This window comes from Notamacropus eugenii, chromosome 2, assembly GCF_028372415.1.
Source record: "Notamacropus eugenii isolate mMacEug1 chromosome 2, mMacEug1.pri_v2, whole genome shotgun sequence".
Lineage (NCBI taxonomy): Eukaryota > Metazoa > Chordata > Mammalia > Diprotodontia > Macropodidae > Notamacropus > Notamacropus eugenii.
Genome location: NC_092873.1, coordinates 16,472,175 through 16,488,373, shown reverse-complemented (window position 1 = coordinate 16,488,373; position 16,199 = coordinate 16,472,175). Strand labels below are relative to the sequence as shown.

The 16,199-nt window shown below is 38.5% G+C and overlaps 1 protein-coding gene across 7 annotated transcripts in view; it reads left to right on the top strand.

Annotated features, from left to right (window-relative positions):
- LOC140524451 (uncharacterized) overlaps window positions 1-16,199 on the top strand; it is a 61,273-nt gene that overhangs the window by 5,784 nt on the left and 39,290 nt on the right. For all 7 annotated transcript variants that reach the window (XM_072638904.1, XM_072638901.1, XM_072638905.1 and 4 more), the window contains exons 2-4: window positions 251-521; window positions 13,726-13,828; window positions 14,867-15,126. In XM_072638904.1, coding sequence (XP_072495005.1) covers window positions 285-521; window positions 13,726-13,828; window positions 14,867-15,126 — 600 coding nt within the window. In that variant the 5' untranslated portion in view covers window positions 251-284. The remainder of the gene's footprint in view (window positions 1-250; window positions 522-13,725; window positions 13,829-14,866; window positions 15,127-16,199) is intronic.

Here is a 16,199-nt window from a genome sequence, read left to right as displayed (position 1 = left end):
CAGGGATTCTTGCATTTATCTGCAAGAAGAATTTGGATAAGTTTCTGGATGACAGATTTATACTGGGTCATTGAAACTACATCAGTGTCTCCCAACAGATTTGAGTTGGGGAGGACAACCAGGTCCTCTCACAATTTATCCATTTGTGACACCATCCCCTAGGGACCATTAGATCTGACCCAGGAAAGGACCACTTAAGAAAGAACTTGATGTTAAGTTTCTTTTTTTTTTTTTTTTTTTGGACTAAAAGGTCAATATGCTGGTTCTGATGAATATCTATCAAAATGTCAGCTGTAAAGGACAAAGCTCTGGTGAAGATGGAATTGCTGTCCATGGTGATTGGCATAGACAAACTACAGACCAATAAAAAAAATGATGACAGGTACCAGCTACTCCCAAATAGTAAGGCTGTTCAGCAGGCCCTAAAATCTTTGAAGGAGGTGGGCAATGAAGTTCTGTACAAGCTGATGGAAGACTACTTTTTGAACTATCTGAGAAATGGGATCCCTGGCGGTATTCAGGTGGGTCAAGAGTAATGATCACCAAATAAATGGTGGCCAGAATAAAGGAATGGATTTTAGGAAAGGACCAAGCAGGCTTCTGGGGCTGGCTTAAAAGCCAAGGATGCTTACAAGGGTTGAAACCAAACTGAGTTGGTATCCAAGTTATAAGATCTGACCCACTTTCTCAGCCCAACCTTGAGCCCAGACCTGCTTATTTTAGACTTGGTTTTCCCATCTGAAGGACAAAGTGAGGCTTGTAAAGTTCTAAGGAATTCTTTGAATGAAACTAGTCCAAGCTCCCACCAGTACTTCCAGGGCCATCCCATGTGTGCCCATGAACAACATCTGTCCTGGTTCCAGTCCAATTTTTGAATTTTGCACTTAGGATGACTCATCCACAACTCATAGGATAACTCATCCTATATTGTATGACAATATAGGACTTCCTTAAATGTTAACCCCTAATGTGTTTGTTACCCCAAAGAGAAGGTTGGTTGGTTAGAGCACTCTCATGTCCCAAAGGGATAACATGTTTTTAGGCCTCTGAAAGGTCATTGTTTTCAATCAGAGCACCCATTCTATTAATAATTCTATGGACTATATAAGCACATTATATATTATATATGAATTGTGGAATTATATATAATATATTGTATATATAATATTATATATAATGTGTATATATGATAATATATATTATATATGCAATATATAATATGTTGGACAACTCTGATCTAGATTTTCCTAGCCATGTTTCTCATTGATTATCAGATTTCCATATGCAATTTGAGATGTTGCTACAGTGCCCCAGGCCCTGCTCCCTCAGTGAGCCAGCCACTCAAATTTCACAGCAATGTACAAAAGGGTTAGACTCCTACTCTGATGGGGCAGGCTGAAAGGCCCACATTCATATTAATTCTGCTCTGGGAGTTTAGTTATGAAATGTAGAAATATCTTGTGATTATGCCTCAGTGAGTGAGATAGTCTAACAAGAGGTTGGGAGCTGGAATCCTAGCCCTGGGCTAGCAAAAGTCACTATTTCCTGAGCTATTCTAGAGATGTCCTTGAATCCTGATGCTGGGAACCAATGGATACAAGGGAATACATATGTCTGAGGTTGACTACAGGAGTTTAGGAGAAGCACAATTAAGTCAGTAACATTGATCCTTTAGCAGAATAAATGAATTATCCCAGATTCAGGCCCCAGTTACATCCAGATGAAATAGGGCAGGGGGAGGCAAGAAGGACGGTTCCTCCACTTTCACCACAGAACCTATACTTTTTTACTGGTGCTCCAGGCGTCCGAGTGAGCAAACCTTCTATGGAGCCACCTCACTCTTTATCTCAAACTTTGCTCTGTGGACTCAGGGAGCGATCTGCTGTTAGAGAATTGCTCCCCTTTGCCTTGGTCAGCTCTTAGGTGGCCATTCCTGAGTTACTTCCAATTTGCTTCTCTGACCACTCCTTCTCAGTCTCTTCTTTGCTGGACCCTCATCTAGATCATGCCTTCCACATACAGGTGGTGGCCCTCTTCTCTTTTCTCTCTATACTACTTTACTTTCCCTCTATATCACTTCACTTGGTGATCTCCTCAGCTTCCATGAATTTAATTACCATTTTTATTCTGACCATTCCCAAAACTACCTATCCTGGCCCAATTTCTCTTCTGACCTCCAACCTTGCATCTCTAACTGCCTTTCAGACATCTGGTAGACATCTTAAACTCAACCTATCCAAAACAGAACCCATTTTTTCTCCCCTGGTCCCTCTCCTCTCCTAACTTCCCTATTACTAGAGAGGGCATCACCATCCTCCCAGACTCACAGCCTAGGAATCATCCTGGGCTCTTCACTCTTTCTCACATCCCTGTGTCTGAGCTATTGTCAAGGCCTGTCAATGTCACCTCTGCAGCATCTCTTGAACAGCACCCCCTTTCTCTCTGACACTGCCACCCCCCTGAAGCAAGCCTTGAGCCTGGACTATTGCATTAGCTGCTGGGGGAGAAGGAGAGGTCTGTCTGCTTCAGGTCTTTTCCCAAGCCTGTCCATCCTCCATTCAGCCATTAAAGTGCTTTTACTAAAGGAAAATCCACAGATCCAACAATGTCACCCTGACCCTCCCCCTACTCAGTAAACTCCAGTGGCTTCCTGTTCTCCAGGATCAAATACCAAATTCTGGTTGACCTTCAAAGCCCTTTATAACCTGCCTTCTTATCTCTTGGCTCTGGGTATTTTCTCTGGCTGTCTCCCATTCCTGTACCTGACTTCTTTTAAACCACAGCTAAAATCCTATCTTGTACAGGAAGCTACACCCTCCCCCTGCCACCTCTTCATTCTAGTGTGTTCCCTCTGGTCAGGATTTCCTGAGGCTCCTGCCCCTCCCAGAGTGATTTAGTTATTTATTTTTTTTTTCTATTAAAGAGGCCATCCCCCTGACTACCTTTTAAAGAGGCCTATTCACTGACTGAGCATTACCTCACCTTAAGTGAGTACCTGAAAAGGCCTTAGCCTAAAAGGCCAATGTCTCCCATTGCATCCAATGGGATTCTGATCTTCAGTCATTCTGATGAATATCTGGTCACTGAATCTAGATGGTTCAGGAAGAGAAAGTGAGGCTGGTGACCTTCACAGCTCTCCCTTACTCAAAACAAAGTCAAGTGCAAGTCATGTCATCATTTCTCTGATATCATGGTCTTCTTCCAAAATGAAGGATGAGCACAACAACATGTGATTTCCTAGTTATTCTATGTATGGCTTGTACGTATATATTTCTTTGTTTGTAGTAGATTGTGAGCTCCCTGAGGGCAGGAACTCGTTTCTGCCTTTTTTGTGTCCCCAGAGATTAGTGCAGGGCCTGGCACATAGTAGGTGCTTAATCAATGTTTTGTGATTGATCAGCCCCCTCTCTGGAGGAGGCTCCTCTCTGTGTCTGCTTCTTTTTTCACCTCCCCAACCGTGGGATGCTGCCTTGCTTTGGAATGAAGGGTCCCTCTAGACCCCCTCAGTGGAAGGGAGCTCAGGTCCTGTCTTCTCCTGCAGAGGAGGTGTTGCAGGTGTCCATAAACAGGAGCACATTTCCTTTCCCTGATCTCCATTCTGACCTGCCTGCCTTCTCAGCATTGATTTCTTCTCCTTTATCATCCATTAAAATGGGAACTCCTTGAGGGTAGGAATTATTTTTGCCTTTCTTGATCTCCTCAGTACTTAGCACAGGGCCTGGCACTAGATGCTTGTTGACTTGACTCCTTCCCTCTATGATGTATATGCCCCGCATTCCCAGATCTACCTATGGCTGCTGATTCCTTTCAATGGATGAGGGAGCCAAGACTCAAGTGTAGTCTTTAGTACTAAGTGTTCCTTCCATTAGGGTGGAGGGGAGAAGGTTTCTGTACTTGCCTGCTTTTCCCACTGTACAGGTAAGAGAGGTCTGCCTAGTATTCTGGGCACTAGTTTATTTGGCTTTTAGCCTCATTAGCATGGCTTGTAAACCTGGGTAACTGGGATAGGGACACCTTCAACAGAAATGTGGAAATTCCCAAGAAGGGTGGTTTGGGGTTGAAGAAAATGAGTTCTGTTTTGGACATACTGATTTGAGGTACCCATAGTACCACTTGAAATTTTGAGGATTTTGATAAACTGATGAAAAATAAAACAATATGAACCAGAGTAGCAATTTATCCAAATGCATTAATACTGTAAAAACAGACAACTTTGAGAAAGCTCAAACAACTATGAGACAGCCTGTTCATGATTCTAGAGGACTGGGGATGGAGCATGCTCTCCATTACAAAGACATGACAGAATTAGTGTGCAGAAGGACATATGTACAATATATAATACATGCACATTATATATTTTATAGATTTTTGTTCCTTTTTTAAAATAGAACTGAGGGGGTCTTATAGAGGAAAAATGTTGCACATATATGAGATACCTGCTCCATTGTTTCACTTTGTTACATAAGAACACTCACACAGTGAAAGTATTCCATAAATAACTGTAAAAATACACCAGTAAAACTTAAAAAGAAAGGATATATCCATTGTAACATGACTAGCTAAACATGGCTTGCAGGATGTGATAAGAGAAAATTTCTAGCCTTTTCCTGCTCCCACCCTTTTCCTTGGATTCTGGCTAGGAGAAAAAATAGAAATTAGAGATCCAGAGGCTTCCTGGACCTCTCCTGAGCATGGAGAAATGCTGCTGTAGCAATGTGGTAGCATTCTGGTACTGTAGCCGATCTGATAGGTGTGATGTGGCACCTCAGAATTGTTTTGATTTGCATTTCTCTAATCAAGAGTTATTTAGAGCATTTTTTCATATAACTACAGATAGCTTCAATTTCTTCATCTGAAAACTGCCTATTCATATCCTTTGACCAACTGGGAAATGATTTGTATCCTTATAAATTTGACTGAGTTCTCTATATATTTCAGAAATGAGGTCTTTATCAGACACTCACTTGGTTGTAAAAATTCTTTCCCAGTTTTTTGCTTTCCCTGTAATCTTAGTTGCATTGACTTTGTGCAAGAAATTTTTAGTTTAATGTAATCAAAATGATTCATTTGGCATTTCATAATGTTTTCTATCTCTTGTTTGGTCATAAATTCTTCATAATAAATTTGGTCATAAGTTGCTTATAGGATCAGCCTTTCTATCTAAATCATGTACCCATTTTGACTTTATTCTGGTATAAGGTATAAGATGTTCGTCTATGCCTAGTTTCTGCCATACTATTTTCCAGTTTTCCAAGCAGCTTTTGTCAAACAGTGAGTTCTTATCCCAGAAGCTGGGGTCCTGGGGTTTATCAAACAGTAGATTACTATAGTCAGTGACTACTGTGTCTTGTGTACCTAACCTATTCCAGTGATCTACCTTTCTATTTCTTAGAAAGTAACAAGTAGTTTTGATGATTGCTGATTTATAGTACAATTTAAGATCTGGTATGGCTAGGTCATCTTCCATGCTTTTCTTTTCATTAATTCGCTTGATCTTCTGGAACTTTTGTTCTTCCAGATGAATTTTATTATTATTTTTTCTAACTCTATAAAATATTTTTGGTAGGTTGATTGATATGATACTGAAGAAGTAAATTAATTTAACGTAAAATTGTCATTTTTATTATGTTATCCTATGCATAAAGAACTGATATTTTTCCAGTTATTTAGATCTGACTTTATTCATGTGAAAAGTGTTTTGTAATTGTTTATTTTGGGGTTTATTTTGGCAGGGAGATTTCCAAATATTTTATAATGTCTACAGTAATTTTAGATGGAATTTCCCTTTTTTATCTCTTGCTGTTGGGCTTTGTTAGTAATATATAGAAATGTCGATGATTTATGTGGGTTTATTTTATATTTTGCAACTTCGCTAAAAATTATTTATTGTTTCAAGAAGTTTTTTACTTCATACTCTAGGATTCTCTAAGTATTTCCTCATATCATCTGCAAACAGTGATAGCTTTGTTTCTTCTTTGCCTATTCTAATTCCTTCAATTTCTTTTTCTTCTCTTATTGCTAATGTTTTTAGTACCATATTGAATAACAGTGTGATAATGGACATCCTTGTTTCACCCCCACTCTTATTGGAAATGCTTCTAGTTTATCCCCATTACATTTAATACTTGCTGATGGTTTCAGATAGATGTTACCTATCATTTTAAGGAAGGCTACATTTATTCCTGTGCTCTCTAGTGTTTTTTAAAATAGGAATGAGTGTTGTGTTTTGTCAAAAGCTTTTTCTGCATCCACTGAGATAATCATGGTTTCTGTAAGTTTTGTTGTTGATATGGTCAGTTATGCTAATAGTTTTCCTAATATTGAACTAGCCTTGCATTGCTAGTATGAATCCTATCTGGTTATACTGTATTATTCTCATGATAAGTTGCTGTAATCTTTTTGCAATATTTTATTTAAAATTTTTACATCTATATTCATTAGGGAAATTGGTCTATAATTTTCTTTCTCTGTTTTGACTCTTCTTGTTTTAGGTTATCTGTGCCATATTTGTATCATAGAAAGAATTTGCTAGAACTCCTTCTTTGTCTATTTTCCCAGATAGTCTATATAGTATTGGAATTAATTGTTCTTTAAATGTTTGATAGAATTTGCTTGTAAATTCATATGGCATTGAAGATTTTTCCTAGGGAGTTAATTGATAGCTTGTTCAATTTCTTTTTCTGAAGTGGGGTTATTTAAATATTTTATTTCCTCTTCTGTTAATCTGGGCAATTTATATTTTTGTAAATATTTATCCATTTCTCTAAGATTGTCAAATTTATTGGTACACAGTTAGGCAAAATAGTTCCTAATTATTGTTTTAATATCCTCTTCATTGGTGGTGAATTCACCCTTTTCATTTTTGATATTGATAATTTGGTTTTCTTTTTTTAAAAAAATCAAATTTACCAAAGTTTTATCTATTTTTTGTTTTTCATAAAACCAGCTCTTATTTTTATTTTTTAGTCCATTAGTTTCCTTAATTTCATTAGTTTCCTTAATTTCATTTTTATTAATCTCTCCTTTGGTTTTCAGTATTTCTAATTTAGTATTTAATTGGGGATTTTTAATTTGTTCTTTTTCTTACTTTTTCAGTTACACACCAAATTCATCGATTTCCTCTTTCTCTATCTTATTCATATAAGCATTTAGAGATACAAAACTTCCTCTAAGAACCACCTTTGCTGCATCCCATAAATTTTGGTATTCTTGTCTCATTACTGTCATTCTCTTGGATGAAGTTATTGATTATTTCTATGATTTGTTGTTTGACCCACTCATTCTTAAAGATTAGATTATTTAGTTTCAAGTTGATTTTCAGTCTCTCTTTCCATGGCCCTTTATTACATATAGTTTTTATTGCATCATGATCTGAAAAAGATGAGTTTAATATTTCTGCCTTTTTGCATTGGATTGTGAGGTTTTTATGCCCTAGTACATGGTCAATTTTTGTGTAAGTGCCATATGCTGCTGAGAAAAAGGTATATTCCTTTCTATCCCCATTCAGTTTTCTCCAGACGTCTATCATATATAACCTTTCTAAAATTCTATTCACCTCCTTAACTTCTTTTTTATTTATTTTGTGGTTAGATTTATCTACTTCAGAGAGGAGAGGTTGAGGTTTGTTCCCCACTAGCATTGTGTTTTGCTCTCTGTTTCTTCATGTAACTCCCTTAACTTCTCCTCTAAGAATTTGTATGCTATACTACTTAGTGTATTTACATGTTTAGTAATGATATTACTTCATCAACTGTGGTGACTTTTTTTTTTTTAGCAAGATGTAGTTTCCTTCCTTATCACTTTTAATGATATCTACTTTTGCTTTTGCTTTGTATGAGATTAGGATTGCTGCCCCTGCTTTTTTTTTTTTCACTTCAGCTGAAGCATAATATATTCTTCTCCAGCCTTTTACCTTTACCCTGTGTGTTTCTTTCTTTTTTTTTTGGAAGATAGAACCAAAACATTTACTCAGACACCAGAAAACCAAATCCATCATAGTAAAAAAGAAATCTATTCACAATAACAATGCAGAGGGCAATACCATCCCCAAGCCTTCCCTCTGTTAAACTTCCCACAAATCAGTTCACAAATAAAATCACAAATAAACTCTCTTACGCTAACTAGAGGTCTGATTTCCTCTCTCTCCCTCACTTATGATTGCTCTGACCAATTTCCTCTCAACTCTGCTCTAGCTCTGCTTTTTCCTGTTCCACCCTTCTATTCCATCCATTCAGCAAACTCCTCCCACCACATAACTCAAACTTCTATGTGACCAAGGCAAGTCACTGGAAAGATCTTCCCATTTAAATTACCATTACAGGTGGATAGAGAGATTACTTCAGTGTCAGAAAAATGTTGATTCAAGTCTTGTATTGGGCACATATTGGCTGTGTGACCCTGGATGAGTCATTTATCTTCTATGTTCCATGAAGCTTTCTGAGTTTGTAAGTTATATCCCTCTGTTTCAAATGTGTTTCTTGTAATCAACATATTGTAGGATTGTTGTTTTTAATTCATTCTGCTATCTGCTTCCATTTTATGGGAAAGTTCATATCATTCACATTCACAGTTACGCTTACTATCTGTACCTTTCTCTCCGTCCTATCCTCCCCTTCCATTTATGCTTTTCTTTTCCCCTTCTCCTTTTCTCTCCTCACTAGAGTTTTGATTTTGACTACCACCTCCCTCAATCTGCCCTCCCTTCTATCCCTCTAATCCTTTTCTTTACCCTTTTCCCTCCTACTGGTTATAGGGCAGGTTAGATTTCTATACCCAGCTGAGAATATTATTCTTTCCTTGAGCCAAATTCGATGAGAGTAAAGTACAGGCAATGCTCATGCCCCTCCTTTTTTTTCTCTACTGTAATATGTCTTTTTGCCTCTTCATGTGATGTAATTTACCCTTTTCTGTCTCCTCCTTTTCTATTCTCCTATTACAATCCCTTTTCACTGCTTAATCAGACTTTATGTCATCACATCAACTCAACCCCTCTGTCTACATACATCCCTTCTAAATATTATAGTAAAGATACAGTTCTCAAGAGTTATAAGTATCATCCTACCATGTAGGAATGCAAACAATTTGTCCTTGTTGAATAACTTTTTTTTCTTTTCTGTTTACCTTTTTAAGCTTCTCTTGAGTCTTGTATATGAAAATAAAATTTTTCATTGAGTTCTGGTCTTTTCATCAGGAAAATCTGGAAGTCTTTTATTTCATTTTACTGAGTAGTCGATCCTTGGTTGTAATCCAACCTGCTTTGCCTTATGAAATATCATATTCCAAGCCCTCTTATCTTTTAATATAGAAGCTGCAAGGTCCTGCATAATTCTGACTGTGGTTTCTTTCTGGCTTATTGTAATATTTTCTCCTTGACCTGATAATTCTGGAATTTGGCTACAATATTCCTTAGCGTTTTCAATTTGGGGTCTCTTTCAGGAGGTGATTGATGGATTCTTTCGATGACTATTATATGCTCAGGTTCTAGGACCTCAGGACAGTTTTCCTTGATGATTTCTTGAAAAAATGCTCTCTAGGCTCTTTTTTTGATCATGGTTTTCAGGTAGACCAATAATTCTTAAATTATCTCTCTGGATCTGTTTTCTAGATTAGTTGCTTTTTTTTCCAATGAGGTATTTAAAATTTTCTTCTATTTTTTTCATTCTTTGCATTTTGTTTGACTGATTCTTGATGTCTCATTAGCTTCCACTTGCCCAATTTGATTTTTTTTAATGAATTGTTTTCTTCAGTTAACTTTTGTACCTCCTTTTCTATTTGGTCAATTCTACTTTTTAAGGAGCTATTTTCTTCAGTGTACTTTCCCCCCATTTTGTCGATTGTATTTGTAAAAGAATTGTTCAATTTTTCTTTCACCTCTCTTATTTGACTTTTAAAATCCTTCCTGAGCTCTTCAAGAAGACTTTTTGGCCTTGAGACCAGTTCACATCCCCTTTGAGGTCTGAACGTGGGTATATTGATGATATTGTCTTCTCCTGAATTTGAGCTTTGATTTTCCCTGTCTCCAAGATACTTCTCTATCATCATTGATTTTCTTTGCTGCTTTTTGTTCATGTGGTTTGCCTTTTTTTTCTGGCTTTCAAAATTGATCTCTGCTTTTGGGGCACAGGAGTAACTGTGCCAGGCTTCTTGTGCTGGGGACTAGCCTGGTGACTGGTTTTGTGTGCTGGGGCCTCAGGTGCCGGCAGCTGGAGGCTGGTAGCTGAGCTGGAGCTGGTGGTGGTGGCTGGCATGTGCCTGGTGTTGGCACTTGCCCACTCCGGTACCCTGGGGCTCAGGATCTCCCACTGGCTTGCCAGGACACCTCCCAGCTATAGCAAGAGGGACCTTTCTCTTAATCTCCTTAGTCTCTCAAGCTAAAAGACTGCTGCATCTCTTCTTTCTGCTGGCTCCACTATTTCAGATTTTTCTGGGGGAAATATTTTCTGTGTTTCTCAGCACAGGTCAGTAAGGGAGGGTGAAAGCTTCTTACTGCTTACTCTGCCATCTTGGCTCCCAGAAGTCAAAATAGATGACTTTCACACATTCCATCTGTGGGCTGATAGCTCCAGGAGCAGTCTCTGTGCTGCTACTGGCAATTTGGTCACTCCCAAGCCCTGCTCCTGGTTTGCTGGGGCTCTGTGCTGTATTGGCATGCACTGCACTTCTCTCTCACCCAGTTCTGACAGACCCTTCCCATTGACCTTCTAAGTTGTCTCTGATATCCGTGGGATGAGAAGTCTGGAAACTGCCACTGCTGCCCGTGATTCAGTCCCCAAGGTCTGCTCTGGCTTTACTGGGACCCACTTCTGTGCGGGCACAGCCTGTGCTCGACTGCCCTCCTTTCTCTGCCTGGTGCAACACACCCTTCCTATTGACCTTCCAGGTTGTCTTTGACTGCCTCACTCTGTCTCTTTATAAGTTCTGTTGCTCTAGAAGTTGTTCAGTCACTTTTTAAAGATATTTGAAGAGGTTTGGGGGAGAGCTCAGGTGAATCTTTGCTTTTACTCCAACATTTTGGCTTCTATATCCATTCTTCATTCTTGAAGAGGACAAATGACAAGGGAAACATCTTGACTTGCATGTGGATTGGACTTAAGTGAAGCAGAGCTGTGCAAAGTCCACAACAGTGCACTCCATATGCTCATACTGTTACTCCAGTGAAATATAAAAGTTCATACCAAAAAAATTAGAGGATAAAAGGAAGTCTCTTAGATCTATGGATAGATAGAACATTTATAACTAAAAGGACAGAGGAGATCATAAAGTAGATAGCCTTATGATTTAATAATTTTGTAAAAGCATGAAGAAAATCCACATAACTAGAGTAAGAGAAGAAATTGGGTCAATCCCAATCCCAAACCTCTGTGGGCCAAATCTTCTTTTTTTAAAAATTCATTTATTTCTTTTTAGTTTTCAACAATCACTTCCATAAGTCTTCAGTTTTTAAATTTTCTCCCCTTCCCTTCCCTCTCCCTCCCCATGATGGCATGAAGTATTATATGGGTACTACACATACATTCTTTTAAAATACATTTTCACATTAGTCATGTTGCATAGAAGAATGAAAATGAATGAGAGAAACCATGGGAAAAATCAAACCAAACCAAAACATAACACAAGAGAATACAGGCTGCTTCATTCTGCATTCTGACTCCACAGTTCTTTCTCTGGATGTGGATGAAATTTGCCTCAAGAGTCCTTTGGGAATATTTTAGGTCTTTGCATTTCTATGAAGGGCTAAGTCTATCAGAAACAGTCCTCACACAATGTGGCTGTTACTGTGTATAATGTTCTCCTGATTCTGCTCATTTCACTCAGCATCAGTTCATATAAGTCTTTCCAGGCTTCTCTGAAGTCCTCCTTTTCACCATTTCTTATAGCACAATAGTATTCCATTACATTTATATGCCACAGCTTGTTCATTCATTCGCCAATTGATGGGCATCCCTTCTAGATTTCTAATTCTTGGCCACCACAAAGAGAGCTACTATAAATATTTTTGTACATGTGGGACTTTTTCCCTTTTTACGATCTCTTTGGGATACAGTCCTAGAAGCAATATTGCTGGGTCAAAGGGTATGCACATTTTTGTAGCCCTTTGGGCACAGTTCCAAATTGCTCTTCAGAATGGTTGGATCAGCTCATAGCTCCACTAACAATGAATTAGTGTTCCATCTCTCCCACATCTTCTCCAACATTTATCATCTTCCTGTTTTGTCATGTTAGCCAATTTGATAGGTGTGATGTGGTACCTCAGAGTTGTTTTGATTTGCATCTCTCTAATCAATAGTGATTTAGAGCATTTTTTCATTTGACTTTAGGTAACTTTAATTTCTTCCTCTGAAAACTGCCTGTTCATGTCTTTTGACCTTTTATCAATTGGGGAATGACTTGTATTCTTATAAATTTGACTCAGTTCTCTGTATATTTTAGAAATGAGGCCTTTATTACAGACACTAGTTGTAAAAATTCTTTCCCAGTTTTCTGCTTCCCTCCTAATCTTGGTTGCATTAGGTTTGTTGGTGCAAAAACTTTTCAATTTAATGTATTTAAAATTATCCATTTTGCACTTTATAATGTTCTCTATCTCGTTTGGTCATAAGTTTCTCCATTATCCATAAATCTGACAAATACACTATTCCCTAATTTGTTTATAGTAACAGCCTTTATAACTAACTCATGTACCCATTTGGGCTTTATTCTTGTGTATGGTGTCAGGCATTGGGCTATACCCAGTTTCCACCCCACTATTATCCAGTTTTTCCAGCAGTTTTTGTCAAAGAGTGAGTTCTTATCCCAGAAGCTGGGGTCCTTGGATTTATGAAACAGTAGACTGATATATCAAATTTCCTGATTACTTTTGAATTTGAAGGTTCCTTTGGATCTTTTTGCATTAGGTCATCTTTGTACTGTTGTCTTGAGAATGCTATGCTGAGGAAAATACTCTGTTAATTGTAAAAAAGGCTACTGAAATTTAGTTGTTATTAATAAAATTATCACCCCCACTGGCCTCTGCAAAAAGCCCCAATAAATTAAAAATAATTCATCAGGATGAGGGAAAAGAATGATATTGTTTTTGAGAAAGAATCCAAGAGGACTTAAGTCACTAATCCAGGTCAGGAGTGAGTGAGGACACAATTCTCATAAAGATAAGGACTGAGTAATTGATAAGTGACTATACTTCTCTGTATGTTGGTCATTTTAAAAATGTCTGATGTAAGTCTGAGCTGAGGCTCTTAGAATTAAAAAATCTCAGAACAGAAGGGACCTCAGAGGCAATCGAGATCAGTTTATTATTGAGCAGGAAACACCTCTACAAACGTTATTAACAGTGAATGGCTCTCCAGTGTTGGCTTGAAGACTTCCAGTGATGGCAACTTCACTACTCCACAAGATAGCCCTTTCTACTTTGGATGAAGTCTCATTGTCAGGAAGTTTTCTTTTCATCAAGACTCAATCTGCCTCTGCAACGTCTACTCCTTACTCCCAGTTCTGGCCTCAGGGGCTGAGCAAAACAAAGTTAATCCCTCTTTCTCATATCAGCCCTTCAGAAGCTAAAAGTAAGTTCTCATGTTCCTCCTAAGAGTTCTTCTCTCAATTCTTTATTGTTTCATCTCCAGTGCCCTCATCACCTTGGCCACCTTCCTTTGCATGTGGACTAGCTTGTCAAGCATATCCCTCTTCTTCCTCTAAACTGCTTCTAACCTAGTCCTGTTTTTGGTTTTACAGCAAGAGCCCAAGCCTGGAGACCTACTTGAAATTTTCCGAACCAACTATTCTTACTGGGCTGTTTATGTGGGTTATGGTTGTGTTGTCCATCTGGCACCTCCACGTAAGAAGTTTCTCTCCTTTATATCTTAGACATGGCTTGGCTGTGTACAGGCAAGGGGCTGGGTGTCAAGGTGGGGTGGTGCATGATCCCAGTTAGCAATGACAAACATTGGCAAAGTTTCCTGATTACAGATCCTTAAATGGGTCAGGATGACTGGAGACATGACAGGATACTGAATTTAGAAGGCATTGAATGCACTTTCAACAGTATGGAAAAAATACAGCTTAGCATTTGGCCTCTCTCCCACCAAATCAACACCTACTGTCTATTGGTCTCTGCTGCAGAGAAAGACAAGGAATATGGACTCATACTACCGCATTGCATGGAGGCCAGGGCTAGGGGGAAGGTAGTAAGACTATTGTAGCACAGCAACATTTGTAGACCCTGGTGTCATTAGTTCTGGTAGGTCAGGAACGGCGACATTATTGAAGGAAAGTAATATTCCCTTAACAACCCACCCACTCATAAGAATTTTTGAGCATTTTTCTACCTCTTTGTATTGATTGGGGATGAGGCCCAGCTGAGGAGGAGAAAGGAAATGGGGAATGATCTTCAATTGAGGCAGAAAGGCTATGGAGTTGGTGTTTAAAGCATCATCCATGACTTTGGCTGACCAGATGCCTACAACAGATGGGAGAAGGAGCTGGAACCATTGTGTGTCATCTGTGGGGGTGTAGTGGGAGCCATCTTCTGGCTTGATCCGTTCCTCCCTTTAAAAAGTTGGCCTGAGCGCCTTTGTGACGTTTATTTATGTCATTGTCTGTACTCGCCTAGAGAAAAATAGTTACGGCTCTCTCAAGATTTCCTGAGTTTGTCCATAAGAACAGTTTCATAGTTGACTTGATTACTGAAGCTGTTTGGGAATATTTCCATTTTTTGAGGTTGATGTTAGTCAGGACAACCACACTATCCCTCCCAGATCTCTTTTTGACTCTGTCAGGAACATGGGACTGACTGAAGGGGCTGCTGGGCTTCACCCATAAATAGACTGCTTATAGATTCACTGCATTTATCTTTTTTTCTCCTTAAATCTGAAAGACCAACATGCTAGTGTTGGGGTAGGCACCAAGAAATCAGCCTGGAAGGATATAGCCCTGGTGAAAATGGAACGGCTCTCTGTTGTGGCTGGGAATGACAAATACCAGGTCAATAACAAACACGATGACAAATACCAGCCATTACCACCCAATAAGATTGTCCAAAGGGCTTTCAAAGAGGTGGGAAATGAAGTGTTTTACAAACTGATCCAGGAGTATTTCCTGACCTACCTGAGATATGGGATACCTGGCTGCAATCAGGTGGGTGGTCATAAAAAATAGGTGCTTAAATGAATGAATGAATGAAGATGATAGCTAGCATTTACATAATTCTTTTATATAATGTTTGCCAAGCACTTTATTATCTCATTTGATCCATATGATAATCCTGTAAATAGGTACTATTACTGTTAACAGATGAAGAAGGAGATTGAGTGACTTGCCTAAGGGGTCACACATCAAGGAAGTGGATTCAGATTCAGGTGGTCTTCCTCATTCCAAGTCTGGTGCTCTATCTACCTCACCTCCTAGCTACCTGAAAGAATGAATGAATTTCAGGAAATGACAAAGGAGGATTATGGCATGACCTATGGAATATTTCTAAGTGGTTTGAACTGAATGGAGCAGGTGCATAACAGATGAGGTTTGGCCCATTTTCTCAGCCTGACCCAGAGACTTGCTTTAGACTTTTTTTTCTATTTGGAAAACTCCTCTTGCCTTTTTGGGTTGAACAAATGAGGTTTGTAAAGCTCCAATAAGTTTTCTGAATGAAATAAATTTAGTATAATTTTGAGTGACTTCCTAGGGCCAAACTTTCACCAAGCTCCTAAGATGAGACTATTCCATTGCCACTGCTATGTGCCTGATTAAAGGAGCCCACGAACATTTGTTCCGACTGATTCAGTCTATGAGTTTTGTACTTCCTACAATTTGTACACATTAGTGTGGTGCAATATAGGACTTTCCCAAATGTTAATCTCTAATTTGTTTATTACCATGGATTTGGTTAGAGCATCTTCATGTTTCCTAAGGTATAATATGATTTTGAGACTCTGAAAGGTAACATTGCTTTCATTAGTGTATCCTTTCTACTCACAAAATCAGATAGATGGATATGTATGTATTTCAAAACTCTTCTTCCTTTCAAGAGCTACATAGGAACCACAGGAATTCTCCTGGCTCCAAGCTGGACACTTCTGATCTGGATTTTCCTCATTTTTCTCCTGTTTTTCCTCTTCTCTCACAAATATAATGAACACAATCATATTGACATAATTATGTCAATAAATGAAAAAAAACACTTCTATTTATGTTTCTAAAATTTTTGGGTTACT